The sequence below is a fragment of the Callorhinus ursinus genome, unplaced genomic scaffold (assembly GCF_003265705.2).
Source record: "Callorhinus ursinus isolate GAN/ISIS: 27379988/994484 unplaced genomic scaffold, GSC_fseal_2.0 scaffold48, whole genome shotgun sequence".
Taxonomy (NCBI): Eukaryota; Metazoa; Chordata; class Mammalia; order Carnivora; family Otariidae; genus Callorhinus; species Callorhinus ursinus.
The window spans coordinates 6,305,234-6,325,470 of NW_027397110.1; the positions used below are offsets into that span (position 1 = coordinate 6,305,234).

At 56.3% G+C, this 20,237-nt stretch overlaps 1 protein-coding gene and 1 long non-coding RNA gene across 7 annotated transcripts in view; both read left to right on the forward strand.

Moving 5' to 3' along the window:
• NFAM1 (NFAT activating protein with ITAM motif 1) overlaps nucleotides 1–5,511 on the forward strand; it is a 103,251-nt gene extending 97,740 nt beyond the window's left edge. For 5 of the 6 annotated variants that reach the window (XM_073882687.1, XM_073882686.1, XM_073882684.1 and 2 more), the window contains 3 exons: nucleotides 2,391–2,477; nucleotides 3,824–4,146; nucleotides 4,202–5,511. In XM_073882687.1, the coding sequence (XP_073738788.1) occupies nucleotides 2,391–2,477; nucleotides 3,824–3,886 (150 nt within the window). In that variant the 3' untranslated portion in view covers nucleotides 3,887–4,146; nucleotides 4,202–5,511. The remainder of the gene's footprint in view (nucleotides 1–2,390; nucleotides 2,478–3,823; nucleotides 4,147–4,201) is intronic. The other variant, XM_073882683.1, reaches the window with a different exon arrangement.
• A 9,267-nt stretch (nucleotides 5,512–14,778) lies between these two features.
• Nucleotides 14,779–19,477, forward strand: LOC141370857 (uncharacterized). Its single transcript, XR_012375305.1, has 3 exons — nucleotides 14,779–14,976; nucleotides 15,646–15,822; nucleotides 19,147–19,477. It is a non-coding gene; the product is annotated as an uncharacterized lncRNA (long non-coding RNA).
• Nucleotides 19,478–20,237: the final 760 nt, after the last annotated feature.

Here is a 20,237-nt window from a genome sequence, read left to right on the forward strand (position 1 = left end):
GCATAGCCCAGCCCAGCACAGCCTGATACAACACAGCCCCATCCAGCCGAGCCCAGTGCAGCCCATTCAGAGGCCAGGGCAGTCTTCTCCCAAAAAGCACACCCTGAGGGAGGCAGTTTCCATCACCACCAAGGAAGGCCAGGAGGGTCTGGTGCAGAGCCTCAGAGGGTGTCCCGTTGACAAGGCTGCCAGGCATGTCACAGCCCAGTGATGCGGGTCACCCTCTGAATGCAAATGCAGCCCAGCAGGTCAGGCCTTGTCAAAGGCTTCACTCCGCAGCTGCTAATGGGCTGCAGCCTCTGCAGCCTCCCCTGTCCTTAGCCCCACAGCTGCTCCTGCCCTCAGCATGGCCAGCCGCCAACGTGTGTCAGAGGCCCGTGCGGTCCCAGTGCCCGGTGCTCCTCACCAGCTCAGAGATCCCTTAGCCACTGCCCAGCCCAGTGGGAGCACGCAGAGCTGGGGCAGGAGGGCCGAGTCTCAATCCTGGCTCCACCACCGTGAGGCCGTGTGACCTGAGACATCTCTGAGCCTCTCTGGGCTAATGTGCGACAGGAGGCCTGCGTGAGCCGGACATGAGGGAGAAGGGAACCACCTGTGGACCCCAGATCTGCTCCCCTGCTGAGGTGTCAGCAAGGAGGCCCCTTTCTTCCCTTCACTCTGTGACCAGATGTGTACAGTTTGGAGGGGCTGCCTTGTGCAAGTCTCCAGATCCGGGTGGGCAGGGGGTGGGGGCACAGGGCTGCTGAGCAACGGATGTCTATTCTGCGTACCCGGCTTGCTGGCACGCTGGGCAGGCGTGAAGACCCGATAGGCCAGAGCAGGCCCTGGACATTGTCTTCTACTGAAGATGGGGCTTCTCCTTAGGGCAGTCCTGCCCCTTCCCCACCCGGAGGGAGGTCAGAAGCCCCTCTCCCAAGACCCACCCTCTTTCTGACTCAGGGCCCCTTGAACTGATTCCCAGGGCTGCCGAGCCATCTCTGTGTGTGATGCCCTTGAAGTGAGGGTCTCCCAAGCGCCAATGGTTTATTACACGGGTTTTCATGCACCGCTACCTCTCAGCGCCTCCCTCCTCCCCTCCCCACCCCCTCCCCTTGCCTCAGAGCACCACCTGTCTCTCCAGCCTGCTTCGGCAACCCCTGCTTGCCTGTTGCCAGGGAAACCACCTCCTTGGCAACCAGCCGGCATCCATATGACAAGTACACGAGGGAAGGGAAGGTTCTTGCCTCTTGCTTAGGCTGTTGGTGGCTCTGCTCTGACAACTCCAAAGAACGGCATTTGCTCCTTGCACGGGACCGGGTGCCCGACAGAGTCTGAAGGAGGGTCCAGGCTGTGACCGCAGAGAGGGAAGGGAGGCATCAGGCTCCCCCTTGAGTATCATTCAACTGATGATCATTCAGCAGTTATTAAACGCCTACTATTTACCAAGCCCTGAGCTGGGCCCTTCACATACAATATCTCACTTAATCATGCTTCGAACCTGCAAGAGAAATATGATTATTCCCATCTCACAGATGGGGAGATGGAGAGAGGTTCAGGGGCTGCCCTGGGCTGGCAGGTGTCAGAGCTGAGAGCTGAGCTTAGTCTTGTCTGATTTCAAAGCCTGGTTCTTTCTACCTTCCTGAGGCCTCTGATCAGGCTGCTCATAGCTGGGCCAAGAGTGAGCGTGGCCCCAAGACACGCAATCCAGTGGGCAAGGAGCTCATAGTTTGTATGGGCCGTTGTCCGAATGTGCTAAGCAAACTGTCAGTTTGGTGGCCCAGAGGCAAACCAGGTACAGCTTGATGGGAGAGGTGTGTGACCCCAGTGGGTGCCTAAGTCATCCGCGGGCCGAGGTGGGGGTGTCAAAGGAGTCCTAGAGGGGAGGATGGGTGGCCAGGACCCTCACAGGGGCAGGAGCTTTGGACCCGGGAGTGAGGACAGATGCCAGGAGGCCGTCCTACTGGAGCCATGGCCACGGTGTCATGGCTGGGGATGTGGCAGCCAGGTTCCTGAGGGCCTGAGGACAGTGGGACCGTGGGAATGGGCCTGGGCTCCTCCTCTTGCTGCCAGGTAGAAGGATGGGGAGGGCCCACCCGGGCTGAGCACAGGACTCTAATGGAGCCTCGAGATGGGATGAGGCAGGCGACGGAGTGCAGAGAGGAGTTGCCTTGAACGAGCAGGGACAGGGCAAGGTGACTGCGAGAGAAGACGGCAGGTACAAAGGTGTGGCAGTGTGGTGCTGCGTGACGTGGCGGGGCAATGTGGCCGTCCCCTCACAGGCTGCGGCCCGGAGGGCTCCGACTGTTCCCTGGGCTCCCGCAGGCAGGGGTGATCAACAGGGAGGCCTGGCTGCTGGGACCCTCTCCCTGCCCCTTGGTCCACCTTCCTCTGACCCTCGCCCTCTCCCACAGGCCCTACAGCGCAGAGACACTGAAATCTACTCTTGCATCCAGAATGAGGCCAGCAGCCTGCCGACCACCCAGAGCCTCCACTCCCAGGTATGCGGGGCGCGTGGTGGGGGGGCAGCATGCCTGGCTCCTCCTCTTGTTCCATCCGCACCTTCTCTTTGTCTGTAAAATGGGGGTAAATAGGACCACAGGAGTGAGCCATCTGCGGCTGAGTCCAAGCCCTCTCCCCTAGACAGGCGGCCCAGCGGTTAGGAGGACTGGAGGGTCTGAAACCTTGCTCCCTCCCTTCCTAGCTGTGCCACCCCAGCCAAGGGGCTCCCCTCCGAGCCTGAGTCCCCTCTGTAACTGCACGCTGCTCAGAGATTTGCCAGGAAGGTTAAATGTTGTCCTGGGACCAGTAGGTGCTTCTGCAGGGTGAGCAGTGTCTACACTGGCCAACCAGGCAGGGGGTGTTGCGAGGCTTCCGGCTGTCCCCAGGCTGACACTGGCTAGAGGTGGAAGCTAGAGTCTGGGCTGGCCCGGTCGGCCTCTGTTCTCATCATGATGGGGGCCGAGGCATATCACCTGATCGTGATTCCCTCTTGAACCTCAGTTTGCTCATCTGTTAAGGGGATGAGTGACACTTCCCTGCAAAACCAGCTGCCCCGAATTCAGACGAGTTCCGGCTTAAGTATGTCTGCGCCAGAGCTTCGGGCACCATAAAGTGCAAGGGGTTAGCAAGCTGGTACAGGAGCCAACAGGTGGTGGGTCGGTCCACGGACACCTTGGAAGAGGCGTCAGGAAGTGAGGGGGCTGGTACTTGGCCTTCCCCAGCCCAGGGGGCCCAGGATGACATTGTTGACTCTCCTCAAAGCCCTGTCTATACTCAGCCCTGAACTTGGCCCTGACTGGAAACAGGGCTTCCCCATGCTGAGACCCCCAAGGATGTCTGGGCCGTCCTAGGCAGTGTCCGCCCTGTGACGAGTCCTGTGGGGCTGGCCAGGATGGCGGGATGTGGCACTGCCCCCCGGGAGCCTTGGGTCTGCAAGAACAGGTGCTGACCCAACAAACAGAGGCATTTGCAGCCCCCTGTGAGGGGTCTGCTGCCGAGAGGCACCCGACTAGGGCTAGGGGAGGGGGCTCCCAGGGACGCTGAGCCAAACCCTGCAGGCGGAGTAGGGGGTAGCTGGGGAGCAGGTGGGCGTGAGGGAGCCCCCCAGACAGAGGGAAGAGCTTGTGCGGAGGCCCGAGGGGCTGGAGGGCCGGGAGCCAGGGTGGGTAGAATAGAGGGAGAAGAGGTTGGCGGGGAGGCCTTGGGGACAAGTACTGTCCCCTGTCAAAGCCATGCAGGGAGCTGTCTGTTGGCCTCTGGCTAAAACTAAATTAGTGCAACTTTGTTCTCTTCCTATTGTTTTTCTCTTCCTTCCTTCCTTCTGTTCTTTTCTTTCTTTTCACAGAAGAAACTGCACGGATTTACGGATGACAGCGAATTTAATAACATGGTCTATGAAAACTTCTAGGACGAGCTCCACTGGCGCATAGATCTGGCCCTGGATCCAAGGCCCCACGGCAGCCCCTCCCTCCACAGGACTGGCCCCGCACCAGGAGCGAGGCCCCTGGGGTGCCCCATCACCTTGCCCCCACATTCAAGGTGTTCCCAGCCTTGGGTGTGCCCCTTACCCCCCATTCTGTGGCCTAGCCATACCCACTGAGCATCTTGCATCTGGCTTTTGCCCGGGCTCTTCCCTCAGCCTGCCAGCCCATCCTCCAGACTCCATGGGCTCTCTCGGACACCACCCCTCCCCAAGCCCTCCTCTCTCTCTCAAGATCCACAGGCTCTCTCGGCACCAGCCTGCACCGCAGACTGTTAAGGCCAGCCACGAGCTCCTCAGGAGGTTCCCGGCAAGGGGCCCTTGTCAGTGCTGTGAGCACGAGCATCAGCAGGAACACAGAAAGGAACAGTTGCAAAAATGCCCCCTGCCCGGCTGGGTCGAAGGCACAGGGCAGCCATGCAAAGTAGAGCAGGGGGCTAGGAGGGGCAGGTAGGGGTTGTGGGCAAGAGGGGAGCTGTGCAGAGGCTGGGCTGGGCTTGGGGATGAAGCTAGGGGCCAGGAGGTGGCTGAGTGGAGGTCGTCAGGCTGGGGGCCTGAAGCCGGGAGGGCGAGGAAGGAGATCTGGCATGTTTGGGGCAGGGAATGGGGAGACGCTGGCCGAATGAGCTGAACCTCCTGAAGCTCTCCATCCTCCAACAAGGACCCCAAGGTTGTTTCCCATCAGCCTGGCCATCTGTACTCACTGCTTTGTCACCTCTGCCACCATCCTCCAAGGCCTCGGCTGCTCCTCCTTCTCCCGCTGAGGCCCAGTCCCCCAGAGCCGCAGTCTGGCCTACCTGGACCCCACCCTCCTCCTCTCTTGGTCGGCCTTGTGCCCCCAGCCCAGGGCTTTGAGGACCCCTCCTCCCTCACACAGTCTAGCTGCAGGGCTTGGTGCCTAGGGCGCCTCTGACAGGTGGAAGGCTCCTTGGTGTTGCTGGAGCTCAGGCCCTAGGCAGACGGCGGCCCCTCGATGCTTGAACAGACCCATTTCTGCGGCTTCAAGTGCTCATTTCTCCCTCTCAGCAGCCCTGCTGGAACCCATTTCACATGCAGACGGGCTGAGGGTGGGGAATCACCCAGGCTGTGGGGCTCTGCTCCTTCCCTCCCGTGCTCTCCCCCATCCCTGCTGCTTTCTACTATCTCATTTGTAAAATCCTCCCTCCCACCCCCGGGCTGCCCCAGAGGTCCTTGAGGGGCCCTTGCGCACAAAACATGTCCAGGGACAATGAGGGGCCCCGACTCTGGTCCTGAGCAGTACCGGGCCACCAGTTTGTGGGCATCCAGATAAAACATTTATGGGATCAGGGCGCCGGGGTGGCGCAGTCGGTTAAGTGGTTAAGCGTCTGACTCTTGGTTTCGGCTCCGGTCGTGATCTAGGGGTCATGATCTCTGGGTTTTGATCTCAGGGTCATGGGATCATGCCCCCCATTGGGCTCTATGCTCAGCATGGAGTCTGCTAAAGTTTCTCTCTCCCTCTCCCTCTGCCCTTCTCCCATGCACTCGCTCGCTCTCTCAAATAAATAAATAAATCTTAAAAAAAAAAAACAAAACCCTGCAGGCGACTGGGTGGCTCAGTCAGTTAAGTGTCTGCCTTCAGCTCAGGTCATGATCCCAGGGTCCTGGGATTGAGTGCCACATCGGGCTCCCTGCTCGGCGGGGAGCCTGCTTCTCCCTCTGCCTCTGCCCCTCCTCCCTGCTCATGCTCTCTCTCTCTCCCTGAAATAAACAAATAAAAAACTTAAAAAAAAAAAACAAAAAAACCTGCATGGGATCACATCCCTCCTCCTGCTCCACAGTGCCCACCTCACTGGGACAAAGTCCCAACTCCTCCCCATGGCCTGTGAGGCCCTTCAGAACCAAACTGTCCCCCTTCTGTACACACAGCCATTGCCAACATAGTGACCAAGTGGGGGCAGGGCTGGCAGGGTGCCGAGGTCTCCAAGGAGCAGGCAGAGAGGCAGGGAGGAGGAGGGTCAAGGTGGAGGGGTGGGGTAAGAATATCCTGGGACTCCCAGCGCGGAACCTGTCCCTTCACCTGCAGGACTGAGAGTCCGACGGGCTGGTGCAGGGGCAAGGGGTGGCAGATTCCTGCAGGGGGTGCAGGTGGTAGTAAGGGAGGAGGAAGGGACAGAGAGGGCTTCCAGCTGAACTCCTTGAGGGCAGGCTTGTGTGGACTCTGGACTCTGAACGAGCGGAGGAGGGAAGAACCGTACTTGGAGCTCCTTGGGGCTGGGTGGCTGCTGGCCTCTCTCGAACCCCAGCTCCACCTCCCAGCGGCCATGACCTCCTGAGCCTCGGCTGCAGTGACAAGACCGCTCAGTGTGGCTCAGAGAGGACAGATGGGGAACTCTACTCCTACAGAGGCTCAGAGGGTGTGCATTTTCCTCTCCACTCATCTTCCAGGAAAAGCAGGCCATCGCAGAACAGTGTGGAGGGGGGTCCGCTAAACAAGGAATGGGCGTCCCTCCGGGGATGGGGTCCCAGGCTCTGTCACCCCCACAGGGAGGGGGATCTGAGGGGGAACAGGTCAGACCCGGGTGAGGGGAGCCTCAGACCCGAAGGGTGGATGGCAGCATCCTGAGGGTGGATCTCGGGCCTAGGTTGGGCAGAAGCCCCCCCTTCCCCCCCACCCTGAGGGCCAGGCCCCGGGCACCCCTTCTTCCCACCCAGACCCTGCCCCAAGGCACCCCTTCAGAGGGGCAGTCAGGCCCATCAGGGTCTCAATCTGGCTTGCCTGGCTCTGACGGGGATTTCCTCCCGGCTCTCAGCAGAGCCTGCCTGCCCTCCCGGGTCACCCCCTGCAGAGTCTCGGGCGTCTGAAACGGTTCAGCTACTCCTGACACCCTCCATCTCCGAAGGCCTCTCTGGGGCAGCCACTCAGAAATGGCCAGCGCTGCCCCTTCCCTCTGGCTTCAGCCTCCAGCCCCTCCCCCGCTCTGCCCCTTCTCCTCTCGGTGCTTGCTTGAGAAAAACCATCCCTGGAAACCAAACCCAGGAACACAAAATAGGTGTGGGAAGCGGCGGCCCCTCCTCAGCAACAATTTCCAGAGGATTCTGCGAAGCAGAGTTTCCATGGGAACACGTGTGGTTCCACACAGAACCTCGGTGGGGCTGGGGTTCCCCCTCACAGCCAGTACTGCAGACCATGGCCTGGGGGCCACGGCCCAGCATAGCCACTGCTTTGGCCACCAGCCCTCACTAGTAGCCTGAAACCAGGCTACGGGCAAATCTGCCTTTTCTTTCTTTCTTTTTTTTTTTTTTTAACATTCTCATTTAAAGGCGAACTCCATTCTAAGGATGCCTCTGGGATTTCCAGGATGGATTTTTATGCAGCTCAATAGTTTCCTTGGCACACCGCTCAGCCAGGAGAGGTGGGCTGTGGCCCCAGCCCAGCCAGGCTGACAAGGCCAGGGAACTTCACTTACCCACCTGAGGGGCTTCCTCACACCCAGATTCAGACTCCACGGGTCCGGACACCAGCAGGAGGCGCTGGGTCCCCTTCCTTACTAGGCTCCTTCCTTGACCTGTGGTCCTAATTTCGGCCTGTGAGCTTTGACCACCGGCCGGTCAGGCCCTTACTCTCTGTTCTCGGCATTTTGTGTGTGTTTATCTAAGCGGGCTACACAGGCGGTAAAATTCCCTCTGGTGCTCCGGCCAGTCGTAGCCTCCATCCCAGGCCCCTCCCGGGGCGACCCCTGGGTCATCGGGGTGTGGTTTTATTTTTCAGGCTGTTTTCATTGCATCCACATACATATATGCATATATATGAACATAGACAATTGATAGTGCTTGTGCAGGGTTCTGAAAGCTTAAATGGGATCATTCTGTAGGTGTTTGTGCTTGCTTTGTTCATGCAGCCCCACGTGGTGGGGATCTGCCTGTGACAGCGCGCAGAAGCTGCCAGACTCCTTAATTACAGCAAAGGATTCCACAGTACCCATGGATCCTAATTTAACCAGGGCCCTATAAATGGCCTTTTCGGTTGTTTACAATTTCCAGCCTCACAGAAGGTGCTGCAGGGAATATCCTTGGACATAATTTGCAGAACTTTCTCCGTGGGAAATGACGAAAAGGACTCACTGGGGCCCAGGGTGTGGGCCTCATTTACTATTTTAGCAGACACTGCCAAGTAGTCACGCACGGAGTTTGTACTGTTTCCATTCTTCAAGGCTTCTATCTGCACTCTCTCATTTAATCCTGAAAACACCCTGCGAAGTGTTGGGGGGGGGCTTGTCTCCCCATCTTACCAAAGCAGAAACTGTGATTCAGGGAGGCTGAAGGTCATATAGCCCAGAAGGGGCAGCACTGGGCTGCTTTCACTGTGGGTGGTCCTTCGGACTCCATGGGTCAGATGAAGGGGGGAGGGGTTTGCACAAAGTGTCTTAGATAGACTCAGTGCCCCCAGGGCTGGGGAAGTCCTTGAAGGGACAAATTTCTGCCAGAGATACACTGTTAGCTTTACATTGCTCAGAATTGTAGGGGGGTGGGGCGGGAGTCCTTCTTCCCCACAGTCCGTCTATCTTTGGGGGGGAAATGAAGGCAGGTCTGTAGAGGTTGGTGGACCTGGGCCCACCCAGCAGACAGCACACACTGTGGGGCCTGGCTTCAGGCAGCCTAGACATTTGGATCCCTAGCCTTCCCTGGAAATTTCCGGGCACAACATGCCTGGAGGTGTGAGCCGCCTCTTGGAAGCTTTCTAATCCGGGATAATGCTGCCGTAATTGGCAATGTTTTGCCTTTACAACCCTCTCGTTACCTGAAAACCTCCTTGCAATGGCTGTATCTGGAGAGGGTTTAAGTTTACCACTTTGTGGACCTTGAGGGGCTGAGGAGCACAGGTTTTTTCTCTCAGCCCCTTCACGCACCCCATTCTGATTCCCTGGTGAGTGCCACAGGCAGGCCTGGGTAGCCCAGGCTGGCTGAGCTCATGGCTTTGGTTCAGGGCACAGCTCCCTACGGGAGCCCCAGCCTGATCAGTGGACAGCTTTTCTCCCCAATTCCCCCTCCTTCCTGGGTCCAGCCCACCCATCTAGTCACCCTTCAACCCCTTCTCCTTCCGTCCCTTCCCAGTCTCTGCCACTGATCTTTCAATAGCACAGAGCTGACCATGCTTCTCCCCTCTCAAAACCCTGTAGTACCTCACATTTATTTATTTCAACAAAGGGGCCAAGATAATGCAATAGGGGCAAAAACAGGCTTTTTAGTGATGGGAGATATGGACATTCCTATGCAAAAGGATGAAGCTGGACCCCTACCTCACACCCTGTGCAAAACCTCACAGTGGCTTCCACCATCCACAGGCTGGAGCCTTGACTCCTCAGCCCTGTACTTAGGGGTCTTACAACCCCTTCATTCTTTCAACATTGGTCCAGCTCCAACTTTGTGCCAGTGCTTGTGCTGAGACTGGGATAAGAGACAGATGCTTCTGTTCTCATGGAGTCCATCAGCCTTGTTTCTGACCAGCTCCCACTGGCCCAGGCACCCCAAGCCCCATCCATGCTCCCACCCACAGCTGCAGTTCACCGAGATGCCAAGCTCACCACCTCTGAACTTGTGCTCCTCCCATTTTCTCGGTCCCAAGGCCCTTCACCCCATTCTTTGCCTGAAGAATTCCTGCTCAAATGCCACTTCCTCTGTGAGGTCTTCCTTCAACCCTCCTCCCCCACCAAGCAGTTCATCCATTTCTCACTGCTCCGACCTCCTTGAGTTGAATCGTTTCACACACAGCCATCTCCCCCAGCAGACTCCGAACTTCCTGAGCATGGTGAAGATGCTGTGTGTTTCTCCTTGTGCTTGACTCATAGGAGGGGCTCAAGAGCCATTTGTTTAAAGAATAAGCGAACTTTTTCCTTTTCTGGCGATTTAGTGCCCGTTCTTACTGAAAGAGGAAGAATGATTTTATTTTCCAGTTTCCAGGAAGTGATCTCTAGTACGTGATCCATTTTATATAGGTGAAAATTGAAACAGACGTGGTGCTCCATCCGTACCAGGAGAGGTGAGGCCATGAATGTGCAGGGTCTGGAAGTCTGGCACCGGCCCTGCAGACGGGAGCGGGCAGGCTCTGCGCGGAGTGGTTGGAGGCCCAGGCACCTGAGAAAGAGAAAGGCAAGAGCCGAGAGCGAGAGCGAGCAGCGGCCTCTGGCTTCACCTCCGGGCTCCCAAAGCTGTCAGAGGCTCCGATCGATGACACGTGCCCGTGGAGCTTACATCAGGGGCCGCGAGCCCTGTTAGGGTGGTTCTGCTAATTGATCCCAGAAGCCCCTGTCATTGCCAGGGGATGCTTTAGCCGGCTCAGCAATGTTCTGACCACTGTCCCTTGCCTCACCAGATGGCCATTCCTCCTGCCTCAGCTGCCTCTAGGCTAAGCCAGACAGCCCTGACCATGCAGTACCTGGGATTCTCCGAGCAGCCAGCAGCACTGATCCCGTGGCACGGTGCAGGATGGGAGCACTGAAGAAGCCCCTTGTGGGTCCTTATCTTCTGGCCAGGTCAGAACCACCCAGACAATGGCTGGATTGGTAGGGGAGACTCAGGGCTGCTCAGGCCTTAAAAAGGCCCTCTTCTCTGACCTCTCTGCACTCAGCCTCAAATGCCTCCCACCCGCCTCCATCAGCCTCATGGCCAACTGCCTCCTGTGGGCAGGAGCCCTCAAGTGCTGTGTATTGAGAGTGAAGCCAGGAGAGCTGCCCCCTTGACCTGTTAGGAAAATTCTGGCCAGGGGGAAGTCCCAGGGGGCGGGGAAGGAGACTCTGGAACCGAGTGACCAGGTCCAGAAATAAAAATGCTAACTGTGCTGATACAAAGTGAGCCCTGAGCTCCCACACCTTGGCCCTCCTCAGCCTTGTGCAGTGGGTTACCCTGCCTCCTGGGATACAGTGAGGAAGCTGGGAGAGGCTGAGGAGAGAGACAATCCCAGGCTGGCCTGGTCCCATGGCTGGAGCTCCCCCCCCACAGCTCAGTGCTGCAGGGCACCTCTGTCTTCTCCCTGGGTTCAAGCCTGGAGTGGGAGATTGCCAAGAGCTTTAAGATGCTCCCAAAAAAGGGCGCCTGGGTGGCTCAGTCATTAAGCGTCTGCCTTCGGCTCAGGTCATGATCCCGGGGTCCTGGGATCGAGCCCCGCATCGGGATCCCCGCTCTGCGGGAAGCCTGCTTCTCCCCTCCCACTCCCCCTGCTTGTGTTCCCCCTCTCGCTGTGTCTCTCTCTGTCAAATAAATAAATAAAATCTTTAAAAAATATATAAATAAATTAATTAAAAAAAGATGCTCCAAAAAAACCTGGCCCTGCCTTGGAGGAGGGGGAATGGCTGCTAATGGGTATGGGGTTTCTTTATGGGGTGATGAAAATGTTCTAGAATGGGATAATGGTAATGGTTCCACAACCTTGTGAATATGCTAAAAGCCACTGAATTGTATACACTTTAAAATGGTGAATTTCATGATATGTGAATTGGATCTTAATAAGACAAAACAAAACCCCAAACTGCCCTGTTTAAACACTTTCTGTGTCCCCTGTTCATGACCTGCAGGACAGAGGACAGAGCACACATCATGTGCTTGTGCTCGCGCGCGCGCGCACACACACACACACACACACACACTTCCCTGGGACGGTGCCCAAGTCCACCGCCATCCAGCCCTCCACCCCGGCCTGCCCTGCCCCCCGGCCTGCCCTTCCTCCCTCCCTCTTACATGAGGGTCCTTCTTGCCTCTGGGTCATGGAGTTCTCTCTGCCTCCTGTATACTTACATGCCTACTACGCTCTTATCTGAAGCTAGGCACTGTTTCCATCTTATAGATGAGGAAACAGAGTATCAGAGAGATGTAGCAACTCGCCCAAGTCCACACAGGGGGCAAGTGGTAAGGCTGAGATTCAGGCCCCAGAGGTGTCATTCTCCAGTTGCCCAAGAGTAGGCACCGGCTGCGGGGCATGGCAGAGGAGGGAACTGAGGTTTCCAGAAGTAAGGAGTGGAGCACCAATGTAGGGAGAAATCCGGGCAGCAACCAGGAGGAGGTGTCCTAAAGGCAGGCAAAAGAATGGATCAGGACTCAGGGGACAGGTTGAGGCAGCAGACACATGGTGAGCAGGAACTGGGAAGGCTGTGGTGGCCATAGCTGCGGAGATGGTCAGGGAAGGTGTGCCAGGAGGTGACCAGTGCACCCAGGGTCAAGGACTCTTAAGGAAAGGCCGGCCCTTTCCCTCATCTGCTGCTGCCGCCTCAGGGTACCAACCCCAGCACCATCTAGGCCCATATGGAATTGGACCTTTCCTGATGGGCTTCACTTTAGGGAAAGCTGATAGCAAATTCTAAACCAATAAGGGCAAATAAATGAAGGGTGATTACTGACAAAAGAAGAGGATACACCACGGGGTGCCTCCAAATAGCATCTCCTCCAGTACATTTTAAGTGCTTTATAGGTCATTAACTACTTGACAGAGAGAGCCTGACGCTTAAAGCAAAGAATTCTGCACCTCTGCCAGGGAAAATCAATCAGAAATGAAGATCGAGCATTGCTGATGTTAAGGTGCACTGGGTGGGCAAACGGGATTCAATTTACACATAATTTTAGGGCCCTCTCCATTGTGTAAAGTGGGACACGCTGGTATTTGAGGCCGTCTGTAAATCCCAAACTTAACCCCCCCTGCCATTTTTTTGTTGTTGTTATTGTTAATGAAATATTTCAAAGACACGGAAAAGTACAGAGATGAGCTTAACATCTGAGCCCGCCACCTAACTCTGTCAAATAAAACATTACAGCTATGGTTGAAGTACCCACTTGTCAAAAGTGTTACTTGCTTTTTCTTCCTGTCTTTTCAAATTCCTTCTGTCTTCCAGCCCCACCTCTTCAGGGAGACCGAGGCTGACCACCCATCCCTGCCCAAGACATCGCTCCTTCCTCTGAAATCTGAGTGTAATTACTGCCTCTTTAATTAACTTGGCGATTAATCACCACCCGCTTGTGAAACAGCTTTTATTGTCCTTGTCCATCTCATATGTGGGATGTGGATGGGGGTGGGGACCAGGCAGGCAGGAAGGGGGGCGACAGGCAGGCTGGGCTCTGCTGGAAAGAGAGGCTTGAGAAAGCCTCGTATCAGAGGATCAGCTCGCTCCTGACTCAGAAGAAGCAGTTCCCAGGTACCAGGAACTGAGGGGAGCTGAAGATAAGACCCCAGAAAGCAGTGGGCACTAGGAGCGTAATCTGCTGTTGCTGTTCCCCTCTGACCAGAATGTTCTTTCTTCATTGAGCCTTGTTGCAGGCTGAATGGTGTCCCCCAAAACGAGATGTTGAAATCCTAACCTGTGAATGTAACCTGATTTGGAAATAGGGCCTTTGCGGATGTAATGAAGTTGAGATGAGGTCATAATGGATTAGGGTGGGCTCTAATCCAATGACTGGTGTCCTTATAAGGGGGCCTGTGAAGACAGAGACACAAGGAGAACTCCCTGTGCCACCAAGCCAGCTCCTCTGCATGCCTGAACCTGGCTGTCCAGGATCTCAGGTAGCATTTCTCTGGTCAATTAATGCTCTCACCCAACTCCAGGAGCAGCTTCTACATCCTCTTTTATGACAGGAAACCTTCTCCTCTATCTCTCAGAGACTGCCCTTCAATCAGAAGGACCAGCCTGGGGGGGCACCTGGGTGGCTCAGTCAGTTAAATGCTTGACTCTTGATCTCAGCTCAGGTCTTGATCTCAGGGTCGTGAGTTCAAGCCCCACAGTTGGGCTCCATGCTGGGCATGGAGCCTACTTTAAAAGAAAAAAAAAAAAGGACCAGTTTGGGATGGAGTGGGGTTTCCCAAGGACTCCCCTCCCCCCAGAATAGCATGCCTGATCAAGTTAGTTTCCCTGTGGCTCCCCCCAGAAAAATCCTCCCACACGCCTCCAAACCCTCAGAGGTGGGTAAGATAGCCTGGTTTGACCAGAGTGCTTTTAACGTCCCCTGTGATTTGTGGGGGAAGGGGGCGCCAGGAAAGGAGAGGACCCAGAATTGAACAGGGAGGCTAGAGATGTCTCATTCTCACTGCCAAGCACAGTGCTGCCTACGGCATATTCACTGAAATAACCTTCCAAACCACTTTCTCCTCGAATCAATCTAGTCTTTTGACAGATTGGAAACTGAGGCCCTGACACTCCACAGTGCATCGCTGTGTAGAGATCTGAGGTCCAGTGATGTAAGCATGTCCCAGGATCAGCTCAGACATCATTCCCCAGGTGACAGCACTTCTCTGCACGTCAGTCGCCCCATTCTTGAAAGAGAATAATAATACCATTTTCTAGGGATGTTACCAGTCTTAAAGATAGCTCCAAAAACCTGTATGCGCATTTCCCATTAATCCAATCAACAAACATTTTGAGCACATCCTGTGTTCCAGGCCCTGGAGGATACACGGGTGAGCACCACAAACCCAGTTTCCCGACCTCAGGGTGCTACCTATTTGGTCGCCAAGGGCAAAGAACTGCAGTTACACTCGGGTGGTTAAGTGTTATGATGGGGTGCACGGAAGCAGCGATGAAAAGGCTGCGGATCTCAGGAGGGCCCAAAAGAGCAGCGGCGGCCCCAGAAAAGAAAAGGCAAAGAATGAAATCCGCAACCCCCACCCCACTGCCTGAGGCGCTTCTTCATCTCAGCCAATCAGGCCTCAGCATCGCCAGCCGGCCGACCAATCAGAGGTGGTACAGGAGCGCTTGTAGCAGGGCCCGGGCTTCCCGCTGGAGGGCTGCTGGAGCCCGCGCGCCCCGCCCCGGCCCGCCCCGGCCCGCCCCGGCCCCGCCCCCTGCCCGCCCAGGCCCCGCCCCGCCGCGGCCAGCAGCGCCTGCTTGGAGCGCCCTGGCCAGCGGCCGGCCGCTGGGGCCGAGTATTGTCTCAAAGGCCGAAAGGAGAGGAAAGCGGGGAGATTGGGGGACAGCCACGTGACCGGGAGAGGATTTATAATATTTTCTTTCGCTGTCGACAATATTGCAAAATGTATGAAAGGGACCGCACCGCCAGGACAGGAGCGTGAGGGCGCAGGCAAGGTAAGCAACCCCCGGCCGGCTTCGCGGGGCGCGGGGGCACCGGGAGAAATCGCGGCACCATCCCGCTCACTAAGCGGCTGTCGCTGGGTCTGCGTCCTGGGTCGCGCGCTCTGAGCCTCGTGAGCCTTGAGCGGTGTAGACGCGGTCCGGGAGCTGGGGCATCTCGGAGGCGACGTGGACGCGCGGTCCCTGAGCCGAGGAGTCTTCAGTGACCCGGGGGCTGCCGTGGCGGTCTAGATGGGCGCAGTCGGTCCGGCTGAGGCGCCTCCAAAATCCCGAGGTAGTCAAGGCAGTCCGCGTAACTCGCGGCAGTGAGACCGTGGAGACGCGGACTCTGACCGAGGCACCCTGCAGCGCCGCGGGGGGCAGGGGGAGCGCCGCAGGGCCGCCGGGCGGTGTAGACGCGCGCGGGGGGCGGCCGCGGAAAGTTTGCTGGAGTGCGCGGGGCGGGCGCGCCGGGGGCCGGGCGCAGACCGAGGCGCGGTGCCGGGCCCGGGGCGCGCGGCCGGAGAGTGTCCGCCGCTCCCGGCCCGCCGGCGCCGTGCGGGACCCCCGCGCCCCAGCCCCAGCTGCCGCCGCGGGGTGGGGAAGGGGGGCGGGGGGAGGGGAGGGAGTAGCTGAACCGAGCACGGGAGGGAAACGAGAGGAGATTGACTTCGAGCCTTTCAGACAGGTTCCTGAAGCGCCCGCGCTGTGCCCGCTGGAGCCCGGGGTCTCTCCAGTTCACCTGGGAGGAATCTGAGGGTCAGAGGCCAGCTTACCGACACGACACACGCTGAGGGGACTCAAACCCGGTCTGGTCCGAGCCCGGAGCCGAGCTCCTTCTCTCCTGTCACTCCCGCCTCAGTGAGGAGAAAGGCGTGGTAGTGGGGGGGGGGGCGGTGCAGATGGGACTTGGGGGTGGGGTTGGGACCCCTGGATCTGCCTCCCGCTGTGGCTTTGGGAGACCCTTCAGCACCAGGTGAGGGAATGAATGGAGGAGGGAAGGCAGTGGTGGGGAGGAAGCCTATTGGGCAGGTGATGCTAGTCCCCGCCTACCTGATCCCCAGGGGTGCTGTGCCTGGGGCAGATCAAGTGGGAGGGAGTACCTGTGTGACAGTCTCCTGTAGGAGAAGGAAGACCCCCAAACCCAGTTTCTGCCACAGGGGGAAGGCTTAAGGGAGCCCAGAAGAGGGAAGAGATAGCTGCACATCGAGGGAGGCTCTTGGGGTGGCCCAGTCCCGTCACTGCCGGCTGTGACTTTTGCCTCCATTCTTACTCCTACACCCTCCTGGGCTCTCTGATTCCTGCACCACAGCTCCTTTGCACTTTTTTGATCAAAAAGTAGTCATCAAACCTCCCAGGCGCAAGCAACTCAGTGGTGAACAAGGCAGACCTAGTCTGGGACTTGCACACCAGTGCAGGGACACAGATGATGAATAATAGTCCTGAAGGGAATGGGGCATGGGAATGGGAAGCAAGCTTGGGTGAGGAAAGGCTTCTCTGGAGAGGTGACAGTGAGTCAAAGGGAGTCATGGCTCCTCAACCTTTGGGCCCCAGTCACCTCCTCCAGGAAGCCTTCCCTGACCTCACTGACCTGACACTTGCCCTGCTGACAGGCTGTCATAGTCTGGGGACCATTCCTTCCATGGACATTTTTGTGTCATTATTGGGTTAATGTTTGTTTCCCTCCATCAAATGTGTCATGAAGGCAGGACCTGAATCTCTTTTGGGTAGACAGTAGACAAATTGAATGAAGGATGGGTAGAATTTCCCCAGAAAAACGCAAGCTGCTCAGCCAGGTCGGGCATCCAGATGGCAGAAACTTTTCTCTCTCCTTCCCTGGACTGAGTCCTGGGCTCCACACTCCATTTGCAGTTCACTGAAATAAAGTAAAAGAAACCAGCAGGCCTGGTGAGGAAGAGAGCAAGGAGAGGCCTGGCACAGATGGCCCACTGAAGCTCCAAGGCTGTTCCAGTGGAAGGGAAGGGACCTGCGGAGGGGGAAGCCTGAGGACAGGTGCCTGTCCTGTTCTCTGGGCTCAGACCAACCTAGTCCCCAGTCCAACCTCTGTCCCAGCTCTGGGAGGCTTGGTTTCCTTCAAATGCTACTCTGGAGAAGGTGGTGGCCGGCAGGGTCCCCAGGATGGCCCGGGCACAGGGCCATAGTAACTGCGTGGCCTACCCCGCTCCTCCCCCAATCTGGAGGGGACGCGACCCTGGGCGGCACCTCTCTGACCCAGAGTCATGCCTCTGGGCCACAGATAGCTGCCCAGGTTCCCCACCATTCACTGAAACTCCTGGCTGGAAAGTAGGACTCAAGCTTCGAAGGACTGACTCTTCTTATTTTTCCTAGTTTTCACTCTCAGTGAATTTCTCCCTCCCCTGGCTCTGTCAGACCTGTGCGCCTGGCACCTTTCCTGTGGCAGATTATGCTCTCACAGATGCCCAACAAAGCTTTTAGCCCCCCCCCCCCCCACCTCCACTTCAGGGAGTTGCCTCCATGCACGTCTAGAGAGAGCATCTGCATGCTTTATTCAGGCTCTGGCAGGGACCGAATAAAAGCAGCCTCCCCACCCACCCAGCCCTCCGGACTGGAATTGCTTTAAAAAATTAATTTGCAATGATTTACATCCTTCTGTTCTGTGGGGATCACCAGCATTTTGAATATGTATTTAAATCAGATTCACTGCTCCCAGTTAAACCTTAACCGCCCCCCCCCCCAGCAGAAAGAGCACTGGATTTGGAGTTGGTGAAACTCAGAGGTTCAGGCCGAGTTCTGCTAATGACAAGCTGTGTGACCTTGGGCAAATTACTTAACCTCTCTGCGCCTCCATTGGCTCCTCTGGTGACTGAGGTTAATGATAATCCTTCCCTCACAGGGTGTTGTGAGGATTAAATTAGATAACGTTCAGGGAAGAGCTGTGCAATGCCAGGCCTGTGTTTTCTGTTCCCCGGTACAGGCTGTCCCGCTAATTAGCCTGGTGACCTTGGGCGGGCCACTCAGCCACTCCTGGCCCTCAATTTCCCCATCTGAAAAGCACAGGGGTTGTTCTTGGAGATGAGGCCACAGAGTCCCCCCTCCATCCCTGAGCCCCCACTCACCTCCTCCAGCCCTCTGCCAGACACCCTCCCCTTGGCCACCCTCTTTTTCATTATCCAAGTGCTCGGTTCTAATTGGAGATGGCCCCCCTCCCCGCTGCCTCTCCTCCTGGCTCCCTACAAAGCTGAGCCGCAGGGTTTGGGCCCCAGGGGCCTGCAGTTCTTGGCTCATTTTCAGGAGCAATTAGCCGTGATGTCACAGGCCTCGGTGGTGGCCTCAGTGGGCGTGTGTGCCTGGAAGCCTGAACGCCACTCTGTCTGTGGTCTGTGGGACTCCCCCAGGCCAGGGGGGTCCCCATTGCTAGCTGTAGAGAGGCAGCTTCCCCGGCAAAGCCATTTCTGTACTTTATGACTCCTTGAAGCCCCGAGCCTCAGTGTAAATTAGTTCTACCCTGTGCTTTTGTTGGCACTGTCTGTTCCTTGGAAGCAAGGGGCTTTGTCAGGAAGAACAAAGCTGTTTGGTGTTTTTCTGATTTGGGGGAAGCGTGCTCCTGGGGGAGGGCTCATCGCTTCTCGGTGTCAGTCTGGAGTCCTCGGTTCTCAGACTCACTGGTTTTGTTTTGGGTTTTTAAGCCCTATGGCTTAAGAGTCACATATGTTTGTGTGAGTGTTGGCTAGGGGGTCTCTTTCCTCCTTTTTGGCTTGTACAGTGTTTTCTGTGGAAGCTAATTCCAGGGACTGAACTTTTCAAATCACTGCTTCAACAGCTTTTAAAAATCTGGACCTAGTTACTCCTGTCATCCATGTGTAAAGATTTAGAAAAAAATTCCCAACCCCGAGGGTGGGCAGCCTTGAGGATGTACGGCTCCTGGCAGCACGCATTCGCTGTAGACCTGAGGTCAAAGCTGAAATGTCGGGTGCCTCTTGGGATGGGAGGTGGGGGGGGGGGGAGCGTGGTCTGCTCAGTGCCAGACATCTGGATATTTAGAAAACATCTGGGTGGCTGGATTTTTCAGGTTTCTGCCTGACATTAAATATCACAAACACTGAGCCTGCCTCCCGTCCCCCCACCTCCCAAACACACCCAGCCCCTTCCCCCCCTCCCCCTTTCCTGACGGGTAAGAAACATCCATTCTTTCCAATTCCCCAGCGTTTCCCCCCTACCGGAAATCTGATGGGCTTATGACATCATGGCTGGCTGCTGAGCGATGAAGTAGATGCCACAAAGAAATCCGACATATCAGATGGATTCTGAAATCAGTTTCCCTCTGGCTGTAGTAACAGGCGTGAAGTCAGGAGAATGTGAGCTTTGTTTAAAAAAAAACAAAAAATAAAACTAAGCCTTGTCCTGTATTAAAGACAGTTTTTTGTTTTGTTTTGTTTTGTTTAAGCAAACAGACCTTTTGGATATCATCCTATTTTAATAGAAATCCTGGTTTTTGTGAAATGAAAGCGTCTAATAAATCAGACCTGATGCTGCATGTTCGCTTTCAGTTGAGTTTTTGTGTGTCCTTATTCACTAATAAAAGAGGAACTGGGAATGGTTTATCTCCCTTCGTTATTCAAATGGGGTAGTTTTTTTTGTTTGTTTGGGTGTTTTTTTGTTTTGTTTTGAGGCCAATAAAATTCACGGGGTAAATTGCTGGTTTATGTTTTTCCAGGAATTCATTTTTATAGAGTGACCTTGGACCTGACCTGGTCTGCAAACACTGTATTTCCCTCTGCTGGTTTTTCTGGCTGGGAAACTGTAAAGAGGATGCAGTTAAGCCTGCTTTTCAGTGTCCCTTCGGCAGGGCAGAGCCAGGAACAGGGAGCCAGGGTGGTTTTGGGGATGAAAAACCTCTTTGAAAGGACAAAGTCAGGAGGGGAGCAGACAGTTAAGGGGCAGCGTGGGAGTCGGGGGATCCACTGTCTTCCCTGTCCCGCCACGCCTCAGAGCTCAGAAATAGCTCCAGACTGAGGGAGCTCACCCCTGCTGCAGGCCCAGGTTAAAGGAAGCTCAGGGTTGGGTGTGTGATGCCCGCCACGCCTCTGGTGCTGGCATTTGGAGTCTCACAGATCTGGATTGGAGTCCCAACTCCCACAAGTGTGGGGCCTTGGGCAAGTCACGTCACCTCATAGTCTCTGCCCCCCGTGAACTGGCACAAGGACCCCACCCTGTGTGCTGGGAGAATCCATAGGGCTGGACACTCCCCTGATGCCCGGCCACTTCGTAGGGCTCTCGGGACAGCCTTGGAGCCA